Source organism: Puntigrus tetrazona, chromosome 21 (assembly GCF_018831695.1).
Source record: "Puntigrus tetrazona isolate hp1 chromosome 21, ASM1883169v1, whole genome shotgun sequence".
Taxonomy (NCBI): domain Eukaryota; kingdom Metazoa; phylum Chordata; class Actinopteri; order Cypriniformes; family Cyprinidae; genus Puntigrus; species Puntigrus tetrazona.
The window spans coordinates 13982300-13996885 of record NC_056719.1 but is presented as its reverse complement, the minus strand read 5'-3'; the positions used below and the strand labels follow the sequence as shown (position 1 = coordinate 13996885).

Sequence of the window (14586 nt, the reverse complement as noted above, 5' to 3'; positions counted from 1 at the left end):
GCGTGGATTCAAGGAGGCATGTCATGTGCTTTTTCGTTCGGTGAAACTGAAGAAATGAGTTGCGATTTCTCTGGAAGAGGAATGGGATGCGGTGAACTCCGCCGCGACGCCTCCCTCCGGGAATAGAGGATGTGTGGGGGGAGATGGAGGGGTTCATGAGACACAGGATGAAGGGCAGAGGAGAAGGCACTATTGAATTGTGTTGCGTTTTGTGGAGAGAGGGACACCTCAGCTTGGGACAAGCTATTCTGCTTACCTGTGATTTTATAGAGATTTATGGGGCAGATGGACAGCGTGCACATTTATGAAGGAATATAACAGTGAGAAAATGCTTGCATGTTTAATATTATGTATTAATCGATTAGTTTGAATTGCATTGTAAAAATGTGTGTTTGTGTTTTTTAATCAGCTATTTGATTTTAATCTATGCAATATTTCTTCTGCTGTTAACTTTTACCTCAATTAATAGGAGATAGGCTACTACTATCACCTAATCCGTCAGTTCATCTATGCATAAATCATCCTTTTAGTAATTTTTGGCATGCACAAAAATTGAATGTCTTTACTGTATTCACTGTGTAGAACATGTTTAAGCTATTGCAGAGTTGCCAGACTTGGTAATTGGGTATGTCAACTGTCTGTCAGGCTTGTCTTAAAGATTTACCAACAAAGCAAGGTTTTTGTAGCAGCCAAGGTCATTTTAAAGCTAAATGAGCTCTTATTAGGTGAATCGCAGTAAGCTTTATTTCTTGGGGTGCAAAATTACAGTTATTTTGCTCTTTTGCAAACAAACAGACAAAATGGGGAACATATTGTACTGTTGTCGTAAAGTATCCGAGTTTGTTACTGCAAAAGGAGTTGGGAACCAGATCGAGGAACAGTCCCTGCTGCTATCGCGGGAGAATAGTGATATAGAAAGTCTTTCTCCTTCAAGAACCTCAGCTGACCTACTGGCCTCTCCTGTTCTGGACCAAGATCATCTCCTGTTCCCAGACATTGTACTTAGCAGCAATCTTCAGGTCAGAGGGGACTCGATTCAGCCTTTGGAACTCTTGTTGGTGACGAGGGGGGAAGCACAAGATGTTCAAACGGATGAAGGAGTTTATGAAAGCAATCTACGAAATGGAAGAGAGAGAAATAAAGAGCTGGTGGGGCCGCCAAGCACAAACATTACCGGTCTAAATCAATTATGTTCCACAGGGGATGAATGGCCCCTTCTGTCGTCCCTGTACCAGATACCTGCTGCTCAAAATCGAATATGCACTCATGGGCTAGAAGCAGATACTTGTAAATCTCATGGCATGGGACTATTTGCAGATATTATGGTAAGTGATTCACTTTCTGGTCCTGTTAGCATTCCTGTGCTTGCTGCATCTTCACTGGATGCCTCACAAAGTGAAGAGAGTCAGAGAGAAGACGGTTGGACTCAAACAGAGCAGTTCACTGAACGTGAAGAACCTAAGGAGCAATTGAGAGTAAATATAATACACACTGAAAAAGAACAGGACAAGAAACTACTGAATGAACAAAACAATGCAGCACAAACACCTCTTGATGCGATAAAGATGCACCCTGCGTACGGCATTACAAGTGAACGTCCTTTGCTTCAAAAGACACAAAGTGAAGCACAAATCTTGGAACTCTTAGCACAACCGGATGACTCCCAAAGACCAGACACAGAGCAAAATGCACAGAATTATGAGACACTAGAGATGGATATTATAAAGCCAGAGCATGCTAATGAGAATGCTACTACAACTGCTGAGCTTCTTCTTTGTATGGAGAAGAAAATATCTCATGTAAAACAACAAGACATTACAGACATAAGCTCTGGGCTGATGGAGCATGAGTTAGGGGAGATGGAGCAAAGCCTATCACAGATGGACCAGGATTTGATGTGGAAAAAGATGGAAGTAGAACAGATGCAGTGGGACCTGGAAGCTCTAAAGCAGAGCACAGGGTTATCACTGCGGGATTCTGACCAGACAACCCTCGCTGTGACACAGGTAGAACAAAGAGAGGATCAGACAGAACGCTTCACACTTTTTGTGGTTGATAAACTGTTCCTGGGTACTCCCAATATTACAGGTTTGTATTCTGTCTAGGGGTACAGGGTATACAGTAATATAACAGGGTTTTTTCATTATTAGTATTGCAAATACTGGGTATTTAGTTGTGCATGCTAATCTTCCTGTTTTTTTTATATTAGGATTTCTTTAATTCTCACTTAAAAGGTTAGTTCACTCCAAAATGAAAATCCTGTCAATGATTACTTTTGTGTGTGTGTGTGTGTGTGTGTTAAGGATAGCTGAGACACATCTCAATTTATATCTGGTCTTCAATGAAAATTATGTCATTAATTACTCACCCTCATGTTGTTCCAAACCTGTAAGACATTTTTTTATCTTCTTAACATAAATTAGTATATTTTGGATGAAATCCGAGAGCTATCTGATCCTCCATAAACAGCAATACAACTGAAAAGATCCAGGTCCAGAAACACTGGTAAAATAGTCCATGTGATATTAGTGGCTCAACTTCATTTTTGCACGTCTATGAGAATACTTCTTTTTGTTCAAAGAAAACAAAAATAACATAATTTACTCAACCATTCTTCTCCCATGAGTTATGTCTTCTGCCATTTTTGAGATTACTATGTATGTGACATAATTAGCATTTGGTATGTTTGGGGAGAAAGCTTGTACAATAAACGTAATAAGCGTTGTTTAGGGTAAAGTGTGCACATGTGTTTTGATACTCTCTAAAATGTCAGAAGACGTAACTAGGAGGAGAAAAATGGTTGAGCGAATTATGAATAATTATAATAATTATTTTTGTTGAGTCACTGATGTCACATGAACATTTCAGTTGTGTTCCTGTCTAAGGAGGGTCAGACAGCTCTCCAATTTCATCAAAACTATCTTCATTTGTGTTCCGAAGGTCAACAAAGGTCTTATGGGTTTGGAACGACATGGGCATGAGTAATTAATGACAGAATTTTCATTTTGGGCTGAACTAACCCTTTAATGCACAGTTATAAGAGGTCTTTTAGATGTTTGTATCGTAGTGCAGATAAAACTTGTTTCAAGGTAGGCTTTAGTTCATACCAAACCTTTCATAACTCTTTAGTAATCTACATGTGATTTATATTCTTCTCTTTTCTAAAATACAAGCATCCAGCCCTGACACCATGTTCAGAGGCCATGTGCTAGACACCAAAGCAGACAACCTGACTGAACAAGTTCAGTGTGACAGCAAAAAACAAGAGTTTCCTGTTGTTCCGGACATGGACCCATCTGAGGATGCAGGGTTCACGGTGAAGATCCAGGCTCCTGGAACAGAACCCACTGACTTCCAGGTGAAGGCTTGTCACTTACAGTACTTCAAACAAATCTGCTTTCTGTATGCGTAGATATAGCTGATATTTATCTGTTTGTCTATCTGTCTGTTTATGCTGGGCTCAAGGTGTCACCTTTAGCAATGGTGCAGGAAATTAAGCAAGTTTTGATGGACCGAGAGGAGACGTGTCGTCGTACCTGTTTCTCCCTGCAGCTCAATGGAGTAACTCTTGATAATTTTACCCACCTTAGATCTATACCAGGTCTTCAGGAGGGCTCCATTCTGAGAGTTGTGGAGGGTGAGGCCATAAAATGTACCCGATAGGAATAGTTCACCCAAAAATGAAAATTACAGCATTTTTTTACTCACCTCCAAGCCATCTTAGGTGGTCTTCTTTCAGACGAACACAGTTTTTTACACATTCATCCTGGCTCTTCCAAGCTTGGTAATGCTCGTGGATAGCAGCCATAATTTTGTTTTCAAATGATAACATAAATAGCCAACTTCCGTCTTTTCCCTAAGAGAGCCGAGTTCCGGCTTCTTGCATCGTACGTCAAGTCTTACATTAGCCAAGAAGATATTCCTTTTAAGGACTAAATTTACTGAACAGTGTAAATTAGCACGAGATGCAGCCAACTTTTCATAAAGACCAATGCAATTTAGTAAGAGCAGCGCAAATTAGCAACTGTCATTAATTACTCACCCTCACATTGTTCCAAACCTATAAGTCTTTCACTAATCTTTGGAACACAATTTAAGGTGTTTTTAATGAAATGAAATGTTCTCTGACATTTTGTTTTCTTCGCACAGAAAAGTATTCTGTAGCTTCATAAAATTACGGCCACGCTCGGATTTGATCAAAAATATCTAATTTTCTTTACAAAGATGAACAAAGGTGTTACGGGTTTGAAACGACATTACGGAGTATTTAATGACAGAATTTTCATTTTTGGTGAAATTGTAGTAAACAGTTGACGTAGCCATAGTTTTCTGTATTATGGAAAAATAAAAGTTAATGGCTACATCAACTGTTTGGTTACCCTCTTTTGTGTTCGACAGAAGAAAGCGACTCATACAGGTTTGGAACAAGTGGAGAGTGAATAAATTATGAATTTTCATTTTGGGGTGAACTATCCTTATCCTCACACAAATTTTGTGTGTGAGAAGGAAATTCCTACAAATGCATACATACAAGGTCAGCCTCAAAAACAACTGTCCAAACCTTTTCATCACTAAATTCTGGCAGTAGTTGTTTAATGCCAAAAGAGAGTTTGCATTAGTTTGGCCTTAAATCAGATCATCGTAGTTGGCCAAGTAAGCTACACTGGAAACTTCACCTAAAAAAAGAATGGTTGAAATCTTAAATTTTAGGCATACATATTATATACCATTAGCACCATTAACTGCCTAAATTTTTGCTCTTTCTCCCCCTTTAAATATGACTAAGAGCCTTACACTGTTCGAGAAGTACGTATCCATTTACACCACATCAGAGACCTTTTAAAGAGCCTTGACCTTACTGATGGCTATAATGGAGTTGAGGGCAGCTCACCATCCTTTCTCAGTTGTGTCACTGAAGAATGTCTGGAAGGTAAGATACGAGTCTTAGGATGAAATACAGTAGGTAAGATACCAGTCTTAAAGTCACATTCATATAACGGAGACACATCAACAATATAAGTCAGATTGCAATACTAGTGTTGTGGCTTCATAATAGTTTAATTTAATTTAATTCCCAGAGAATAGCAAACCTAAGCGAAGAAGTGATGGGTTGAAGCAGATCAGCTGCAGCCCTCCAAATCACATCATTCCTGGCTCTAAGGAGCATTTGCTGGTACCCCTGCTACCTCATACAAATTTGGGAAAGGTAATAATTAAATGTTCTGTGACAGCAATTGCATTAACGTGCTATATGGTAATAATTTTTGGGTTAAAGATGATAATATGCATTTGTTCATCTCTGAAACAGTCCTCAGAGTGCTTGAAGGTTCTGACCATGAGTAGCTGGAATCCCCCTCCTGGAAACAGAAAGATGCATGGAGACCTCATGTACCTCAACGTGGTCACCATGGAAGACAGACACTTCAGTGTAACAGCATCAACGCGAGGGTTCTACGTAAATCAGTGAGTTACTGAGTGCAGTCTTCCAAATGATTCTTTCCCTCAAAGATAAATAGAAATTTATTTTTAAAATCTGGGTTACTCAGGTCTACAGCTTACAGCTTTAACCCCAAACCAGCCAATCCTAGTGTCCTCAGTCACGCTCTGCTGGATCTCCTGGGTCATATCAGTCCAGTTTTTAAGAAGAACTTCAGTGCTTTGCTGAAAAGGAGGTACGCCAATTTTCAAAAAGAATAAAAGAGTACAAAAAAAAACTAAGCCAAAGCATGGGTACTGCACTTATATTTTACTCAGGTAAAATCCACACAGTCTAGATAAAACATTTATGATATTTGTTTAAATACGCAAGTTAAAATATCAGAAATATATTATGTAATACAAAACAATTATTGTAATATTTAATACATTATAACTTAATCAAACCAATAAAATCTAATGATAATCATAGTAAATTAGAATAAACAAATACATTTTTTAATAAAAGTACTGAGACTTTAGAGAAGAAAGTGCAAAGATGCAAAAAATCGTAATGGATCTAAAAATTACAACAGTTTATTTATTGAGGAAATGCATTTATTAATATAGGAAATGTTTAAGTCTTGTTGACCTGCAAAATATGTACTGGTCTGAATAAAATTATAGTCGTACAAAATTTACTTTCAAAATGATTGAACTCTTAACGTATCTCTAATTTTAGAGGGTGCACACACCCCTTTGAAAGGATTGCTACACCTTTCCAAGTGTTCAGCTGGACTGCTCCAGCACTTGACCACACTATGGATTGTGTTCGAGCAGAGGATGTCAGCTCCTTCCGCCTTGGTTGCGAAGAACATGTGCCTGCTCAGGTAAACATGCACACAAGCCAGTCAGCACACAGGCCAGTTACACAAACGGATTTTAATTAATTCCTCTGTGTTGAACAAAGGCCCGGGACTGGAATGAAGAACTTCAGACCACAAGAGAGCTTCCTAGGAAAACTGTGACTGATCGTCTTATGAGGGACCGAGCTATTTTTAAGGTATTTTAACCACTTATCATGTCGTATTCAACTGACAAGTTGCAGTGACAAACGTAAAATTATGTCATTAATTATTCACCCTCATGTTATTCCAAACCTATAAGACCTATAAAACCTATAAGTTCATCTTCGGGAAAATAAGTTATATTTTTGCTGAACTCTGGGAACTATTTGACCCTCCATAAACAGCAATACAACTGAAATGATCCTTAGCAAATACATGAGTAAAACAGTCCATGTGACATTAGTGGCTCAAAGAATACAAAAACAACATAAATTACTCAACTATTATTCTCCACCGAGTTACATCTTTCACCATTTTCACCTTTCATCTTTCACCACAGAGTATTACAACGTATGTATACGCTTTAATTTCATAATTTTAATTTTGGGGTGAACTAAGCCTTTAACAAGCATCATAAATGTATCTCATGTGACAATTTGATTTTGATATAGAGCCTCTCCAATCAGACTCTCTATCAGCATCACTATAGAAGTGATTGTGGCGTATAAAGCAATCCCCACAAATACATTTTCTACTCCCTGATTCAAAGTGAACATGCTTTAAAACATTTTAAACCTGTTTACACCTGTATTTAGTGTTCACTTTTGATCAAATCATTGAAAACTAGGTGTAAACAGGCCCTTAGAAAATTAAACCAATCCAGCAGAACCTAAAAACCAAATCTGACTTCGGAAAAACCTATATCTAATAACTAGTATCTAATAACCTGTATGTAATAACTAGACCAATAAAGCCCACATTTTACTGACTTTTTAGGCTAACAGCGATTTTGTGAGCACTGCCACTCGAGGAGCCATGGCAGTGGTAGATGGTAACGTGATGCCTATCAACCCTAGTGAAGAACCACGACAACAGATGTTCATCTGGAGCAACATTTTCTTCAGTTTAGGCTTCGATGTGCGGGACCAGTACAGAGACCTGGGAGGAGAGGCCGCAGCCCATGCCGCCCCTGTTCTCGACCTGAATGGAGTGAGAGCTTATTGGGCAGTGGATCAGGAAGGCCTCTGTCTGATTGGCACTGTAGTGATCGATTACCGTGGTTACCGCGTAACTGCCCAGACTATTGTGCCGGGAATTCTTGAGCGTGACCAAGAACAGAGTGTCGTCTATGGCTCCACTGACTTTGGCAAGACTGTTGTGTCCGATTACAGGTAGAATCATAATTTTTATTTTAATGGTGTGTTAGAAATTACATAATTAATATGTAGATGTAACCACAATATCTCATACTCTGTGAAGGTATCTAGAGCTGCTTGACAAACCCAGTAAGAAGCTGAGAGTGCAGCGCCACCTAGTGCTAAATAAAGATGATACAGCAGTAGAGTTGTGTTCTTCAGTGGAACACAAGGGCATTGTGGGTAATGATGGACGGCGCTACATCCTGGATCTACTTTTTACCTTCCCGCCCGACCTCAACTTTCTTCCTGTTGAAGAAGAGGATTTAAATCCTGTCTGTCAACAACTAGGCTTTCCAAAGTTACATCCTCATCGCCTGGTCTGCTTGAGACAGGAACTCACTGACGCCTTTGTGGAGCACAGGTATTCATTATATTCACCTGTCTTATGATAAATATGTTGGTCAGTCTCATGAAACTCATATTTTGCCTTAAAATCCAAATAAAAACAAAACAAACTAAAACACTTACAGGAAAATGAAGCTTATTTTAAGATTTTTCTCCACTTTTCTATCTCTCTTTCTCTCTACACACACACACACACACACACATTATATGTAGAAATGAATTTTTTTATTAATATATTTTAATTTAATAATCACTGTACAACTGTACAACACAACTGTTTCACAACTATATTTCAGTTAAATATAACATTTAAATGTTAATTATTTATGCATAATATTCATAATTGTACAGTATTAATGTTGTTTGTTGCAATGCATTTAACAGATGCTGATAAAAATAAATATAATAAAATAAATAAAATATGTAATTAATAAATATATAATACTGAATTCAAAAGAAATTATATTATGTATTGTTTTAGCTGTAATAAAGTAAAAAAATATGTTTAATCGTATTTATGTTAATCAGTAAAATTGTCTGTAAATATTATTAATGATTATAAATGATTGCAAAATATTCTTTCATTTTATAATAAAATATGATTCGATGATTTTTTTGAGATTCACAATTGTACTTTAGTAGTACTTTAATAGAATTACTTCAGTGCTTGTATTATAATTCATTGTAATTAGCACACAAATCATAAAGGTAAAAAAAACAATCCATATCATGGTGCAGATATTAACCTGATATGATATAACCTGATGGAGCTAAACAGTCTTTTTACATGTTTATGTCATCAGATACCAAATATTCATGGAGACGGTCTCCAAAAGTACTGAGCATGACACAGAAATCGCCAAAGCTGTTGGCACATCTGCGAAAAAGTCTGATCCAATTACTACGCCTCAGCTTCCCTCAACTACCGTCACACTCCAAGAGCAGGACACAGAGCACCATTCCCTAAAAAGTGTGCCAGTAAATAACATCCAGCAGGGGTCTTCAATAAAGCACGTCTTCTCCTCCCTCAGGGATACTTTTGACATATATTTCAACCCTAATGTCTTCTGTGCAGGTGCGCTCTTAGCTTTTTGGACCAGCAGACAATATTAAAAATATGTGCGTGGCTGAATGTGAAACATTGCTAATATTTTCATTTATTAAACAGGTGTGCGTTTTCCCAAGGAAAGTACTGAAGATATCCAGAAACAGAAACAGCAGTTAAAGGATGCGGCGGTCTTTCTAATTTCCAACCAAATCCCTATGTTTGTAAGTTGCTTTTTATAATGATTGAACAGATTATTTGATGTCTGTCCTTGTGTGACCCTGGAGGGGGATGAGAGGAATCACATCTTTAACTATGTGTCTCTGTAGATGAAGAGTTGCCTTGACCACACATCAATGCCTTTAGATGGAGTCACACTAACAGAGGCTCTCCATCAGCACGGCATCAACATCCGGTATCTGGGAACTGTCCTGGAGTATATTGAGAAGATACCCCAGAAGGAAAGGCTGGATCATGTCTATGTGAGTGTGTGTTTGAGTTTGCAGTCGATCAGTCTGAATGCAATGCAATATATACTATACAATCTATACATATACTGTATGTACCCTACCATTAAAAAAAATTAGTAATAATGTAATAATTAGTAAAAAGAGTAATATTGTGTTACTTATTTTTTTCTATTTTAATATATTTTAATATATTTTACAGTTATTTTTTTTTTTTTAAATCGTTGTGATTAGTTGCTCAAGAAACAATGTTGAAAACAGCTGCAGTGCGTAGAGATAATTATAGTAAATTACACATACATTTATGCATTTAGCAGAAAAAAGCAATTCATCAAACAGGTAAAAATATTTAACTTTATAACTAATATATTTATATATATTAATGGAGTCTCTTGTGCCCATCAAGGGTGTATTTATTGTTATTTATTAATAATAATGTATTTATTATTGTTGTTGTTGTTATATAATTAAATATTTTATTAAACATTATTGCAATTTCTAATATTGCTTTTCTATTTTAATATACTTTATAATTAATTTCGCAGCACCGAATTTTCAACAGCCATTACTTTCTTCAGTGTAATGGCTGAAGGCTTTCTTATGTGTTCAATATATTTGGAAGCCGTGATATTTTTGTCTTTGGTGAATTAAAAATTAAAAGGTTAAAAACATTAAGCAGCACAACTGTTTCCGACACTTATTATAAATCAGCAAATTAGAATGAATACAGTATACAGATGCTAAAAATTCAGCTTTGCTTCACAAAAATAACTGGTATTTTAAAGTATATTAAAGCAGAACATTTTATAACCTCATGACATTTTTACCCTCTTTCAGAGAATTGCTTTCTGTGAGCTGATCACCAGATGTGCAAAACATCTGTTTAAGACATATCTTTTGGTGAGCATCTAGAAATCACTTCTGGTTTTTATAATGCTTGGTGGGAATATCGCAAATATAATGTAGTACATTATGCCAAAAAAACCCTTTGTCTCTGCCTCAGGCTGTAGAACCATCTGCCTTGTCTGCCTCCGTCAGCCATTTCCTCAACTGCTTCCTGAGCTCCTTTGCAGATGCCGGAGTCATTCAGCAGAATGACAAGTTAGCTTCTAGACGCAGGAGTCGGAGGAGGCGGAGCCGTGCGTCCGTGGGCGGCACCGTGACCGCTTGGTCCAACCTCACTCCCACTGACCTTTGGGGGGCCATTAAAGCCGAGGCTCAGGAGTACTACCATTACAGCCTGCCCTGGTGAGCATCCTGTTCTCTGAACACAAATAGAGGCTGTGCTGTGATTTGATACGAGTGGGATCTCATCTCTTTCTGGCAGTGGAAGTGTGGAGGAGGCCGTGGACAAATGCAGGCTGCAGAGGATCACCCTGCTCAGAGAGATGGCCACCAAAACTGGCATTCAGGTATATGAGTTTGTAACAGATAAAATTGTTTTGGCAGTGTCTTTAACTGTGATATCTAACTCATCTCCATCTCTCCTTTAGATTCTCTTAAGAGAATATCACTTTGATTCTGAGCACAAAACTGTATTCACTGAAGAGGACATCCTTAATATTTTCCCCGTAGTGAAGCACATCAGCCCTAGGTCCAGTGATGCTCTTTATCTCCTGCGTTGTGGTCAGTCTAGAGTACAGCAAGGTGAGCACTAAGAGCAACTCTTATTATTATTTTGTTTTTATTTTATTTTAATCATTTTATTTTTTGTTTTTTATTATTTTGATTATGGCAACAATTATTCGAATGCATCTGTAATATTAAATTATTTATTATATATTACATTACATTTTACATAAAATGCTAATTTCAAGAAACATTTATTATTAGCAATGTTGAAATCAGTTGTGCTGCTTAATATTTCTGTGAAAACCCCAAACCTTTGAACGGTGCATATCAAAACAATCTTGTTTATTCCTATTTTTTTGTGCGCGTGACTAGGTTGTCTGAAAGAGGGCTGCGAGTTAATAAGCCAAGCTCTTGGTCTCTTCACAAACGTCTACGGAGCTCTGCATCGGGATGTCTGCGTATGTCTGCGGTTGCTGGGACGCATACACTACATCCTCGGAGACTACGCTGAGGTATCGCATGTTCCAAAATCACAAACGAGCCAAAATAAATCATGTGAAAATGACACACTTTGAATTTTATGCTGTCAGGCCCTCAGTCACCAGCAGAGGGCTGTGCTGATCAGTGAGAGAGTTCTGGGAATTGATCATCCCAACACTATACAGGAATACGTAAGTAAACCCCTCTTTGTTTATTCAGATCATTAGAACTCTGATAAACTGTTGTATCATGCAGTTATGTTGGTGCCAATACACAAAAGGGATTAATTAAAGTAGTTTCCCTTTTCGTGTAGAAGCACCTTGGTCTTTATTGCTTTGCTGGGGGCCAGTCGGTGACCGCTCTGAGATTACTATATCGCGCTCGCTACCTGATGCTCCTGGTGTGTGGAGAGGACCACCCTGAGATGGCTTTACTGGATGTGAGTGCTAATGATAGCAATGTAATAATAATAAATAATGCGGACATTGAACTTCAAATAGGCCCGCAATGGCAGAAGAGTGTGACGTGTACCTGGATCAACATCTCTGTTGACCCAGGAACAACATTGTAATTAACCAGTCAGATTTGAATAACCAGTTTATAGTTTTTGTGCAATTTACGCTTAGAATGAGTGTATGGTGCTTTTACATCAGCATCATCATCATTTCCTCTGATTTTAGGGATTGCTCCTTTTGAATTAAAATGATGTTCCTGGGTGAACAAAACTCTATTCTTTATTTTATTTTATTTTTTGTTCTATGTTATATTTACATATCAAGAAATATATATTTTGTACGTATAATATTAATTTAAAGCGTTTACATCAGCATTTTTTCACCTGTCAGAAGTTCACTAGCATTTACACTACCGCTGAAAAGTTTGTCAGTAAGTATTTTTTTTATGTTTTATGTTCACCATGTTTTAATTCATGTAGCTTTTTAAATTTACAGAGTGTGTGTTTGCACCATGTGCAAATAGCCCGCCTTGTTGGCAGAGGCTATTTACACTAACTCTGCCCACCAACATGTGACTGGACTAGTCAACATTATAAAAGACGTCATGAGCTCTAGTGATGAAAATGGTATAATGTGTGTCATACTTATTTTATACTTACATTTTGAGCATATTCAAATAGTAAACAGTTATTTGAAATTTTAATAATATTTTTAAATAATTTTTTTGTGTGTGTTGTATTTTATCACCCGGCTTGATGATCATAAAAGGCATTCTTCAAGAACATTTTTTTTAAATCTTACTCCCCCCAAATGATTGAATACTTTTCGTTCATGCATTCACATAAATTTCAATTTCAAATGTCCATTTTATTTGCGTCTGCTGCAATATTGATAAGTAATACTCATATATATTTGCAAGTGTTTGATATTTAAGTACTAAATACGCAATAATGAATTAAAACACTTTTAACTGAAACATATTTTGTATTCATCTCTTGTACAGAGTAAAATAGGTCTTGTGCTTCATAGTATGATGGCCTGTGACCTTTCCCTGAAGTTCCTTGAAAACGCCCTTGCCCTGACCTCCAAATACCAGGGACCCTCATCTCTCAAACTGGCACAAAGGTGAAAAATGAACAGAAACACAAACACATACAGTGCTCATGAATTCCGAACCCTGACGAAACCAACGAAAATCTGTCCCTCTCACAGTCATCACTTGTTGGCAAAGGTGCATGAAAGTAAAGGAGATTTCCGGGCTGCACTGACGCACGAAAAGGAGCGTTATGGCATATACAGGAAGCAGGTGAATGATTACAGTCCCAAAAAAATAACGAGCAGGTTTGTTCTAGTCTAGATGTTCAGAAATGCTGTTTTAATAGGTCGGAGATGCGCATGAGAAGACCCAAGAAAGTTCAGAGTACTTAAAGCATCTGACACATCAAGCGGTGATCCTACAGAAAACTATGAACTGGATCTACAAAACTGGCTCAGACACCAGTATTCCCCCTTTCAATGTTAGTACTGTACAAAGCATAGAGAATACATGTCTTAGTTTATGCATAGATTAAATGTATTAATAATGCTGTCTTTGGCTTGTTTCATCCTCATTTAGCTGAACTCTCCAAGTCGTGCTTGGATAATGGAGCAGCTAAATCTTGTCACTGGAATTGTCCTTATTCCTCTTAGGTAAAACAGTTCTTATTCATTAACTTTTTGTTGCATGAACTTTGATTGCATTAAAATTCAAAAGCTCCTGTGTTATAGTCTTTCTCATGCATCCACTGTTTTATACCCTGAAGTAACAGAGACCTTGAGAAACTCAGGACTGATGCTCAGAAAACGTCTCAGCTCGCACGAAATAATGTTCAGCCCGTGGAGGATCCGCAAGGGCCATTTGAGGACCGCGACACATCACAAGCTATTGCTCAGCAGGACTAGCGCCTTGCAATTTAAGACTGCGCTTAAAATAAAGTGAACAAACAGATGAGCCCCTAAATAAAAAAATTGGTTCTAGTTGGGGTTGAAAAGTATTAACATGAAGATTGAAATGAAAAATTATAAATGAGCTCTTGAACAAATGGTGTGGTGAAAGATCTTGCCAAAAAAACACTATAACACTCCCTTTAAAAGCATGAGTGTATCTGACTGTTGAGTGTGTCTAGGCAAATTTGCACATTTGTGAACAGGTCATTTATGTCTTTCTTTGTACTTTAAAGTGTGATGATTGCACTGTATATGTGTAAGAGCCACAGAGCAGTGACTAGTAAAGAGTGCTAATGCATGCACATCATACTTTGACTTTGGCTTGATTTCAGAGAATGTACGACAAGAAATATTGCTATTGCATTGTGATAAAATGCCTAGTGAAAAACGCTACAAATAAAGCAATTTGAATTCATTGTTGTTTTAGTATTATTTATAATTATTATATATTATTAGTTTTTAAGCAATATTTGCTTTTATTGCTATATTTTTCATTTTTATTTATAAATTTTATATTAAATTTTATATTACTTTTTTCAGTTTAACTGCTTATTT

General features: G+C 37.2%; 1 protein-coding gene across 3 annotated transcripts; it reads left to right on the top strand.

Annotated features, from left to right (window-relative positions):
• The first annotated feature begins 181 nt into the window (after window positions 1-181).
• LOC122326272 (clustered mitochondria protein homolog) lies at window positions 182-14446 on the top strand. Of its 3 annotated transcripts, none has more exons than XM_043221015.1 (26): window positions 182-320; window positions 3174-3358; window positions 3466-3637; window positions 4787-4930; window positions 5079-5206; window positions 5309-5463; window positions 5547-5672; window positions 6158-6305; window positions 6386-6478; window positions 7260-7654; window positions 7743-8042; window positions 8830-9101; window positions 9195-9295; window positions 9401-9553; window positions 10376-10438; window positions 10542-10786; window positions 10866-10950; window positions 11032-11185; window positions 11483-11622; window positions 11701-11781; window positions 11904-12029; window positions 13049-13170; window positions 13258-13351; window positions 13428-13562; window positions 13661-13734; window positions 13848-14446. In XM_043221015.1, exons 1-26 carry the CDS (start codon window positions 305-307, stop codon window positions 13984-13986), a joined length of 3846 nt encoding a protein of 1281 aa, XP_043076950.1. In that variant the 5' UTR covers window positions 182-304; the 3' UTR covers window positions 13987-14446. The 3 variants fall into 3 exon arrangements, with proteins under 3 accessions (XP_043076950.1, XP_043076948.1, XP_043076951.1); XM_043221013.1 differs by lacking the exon at window positions 182-320 and adding an exon at window positions 794-2088; XM_043221016.1 differs by lacking the exon at window positions 182-320 and adding an exon at window positions 1876-2006.
• Window positions 14447-14586: the final 140 nt, after the last annotated feature.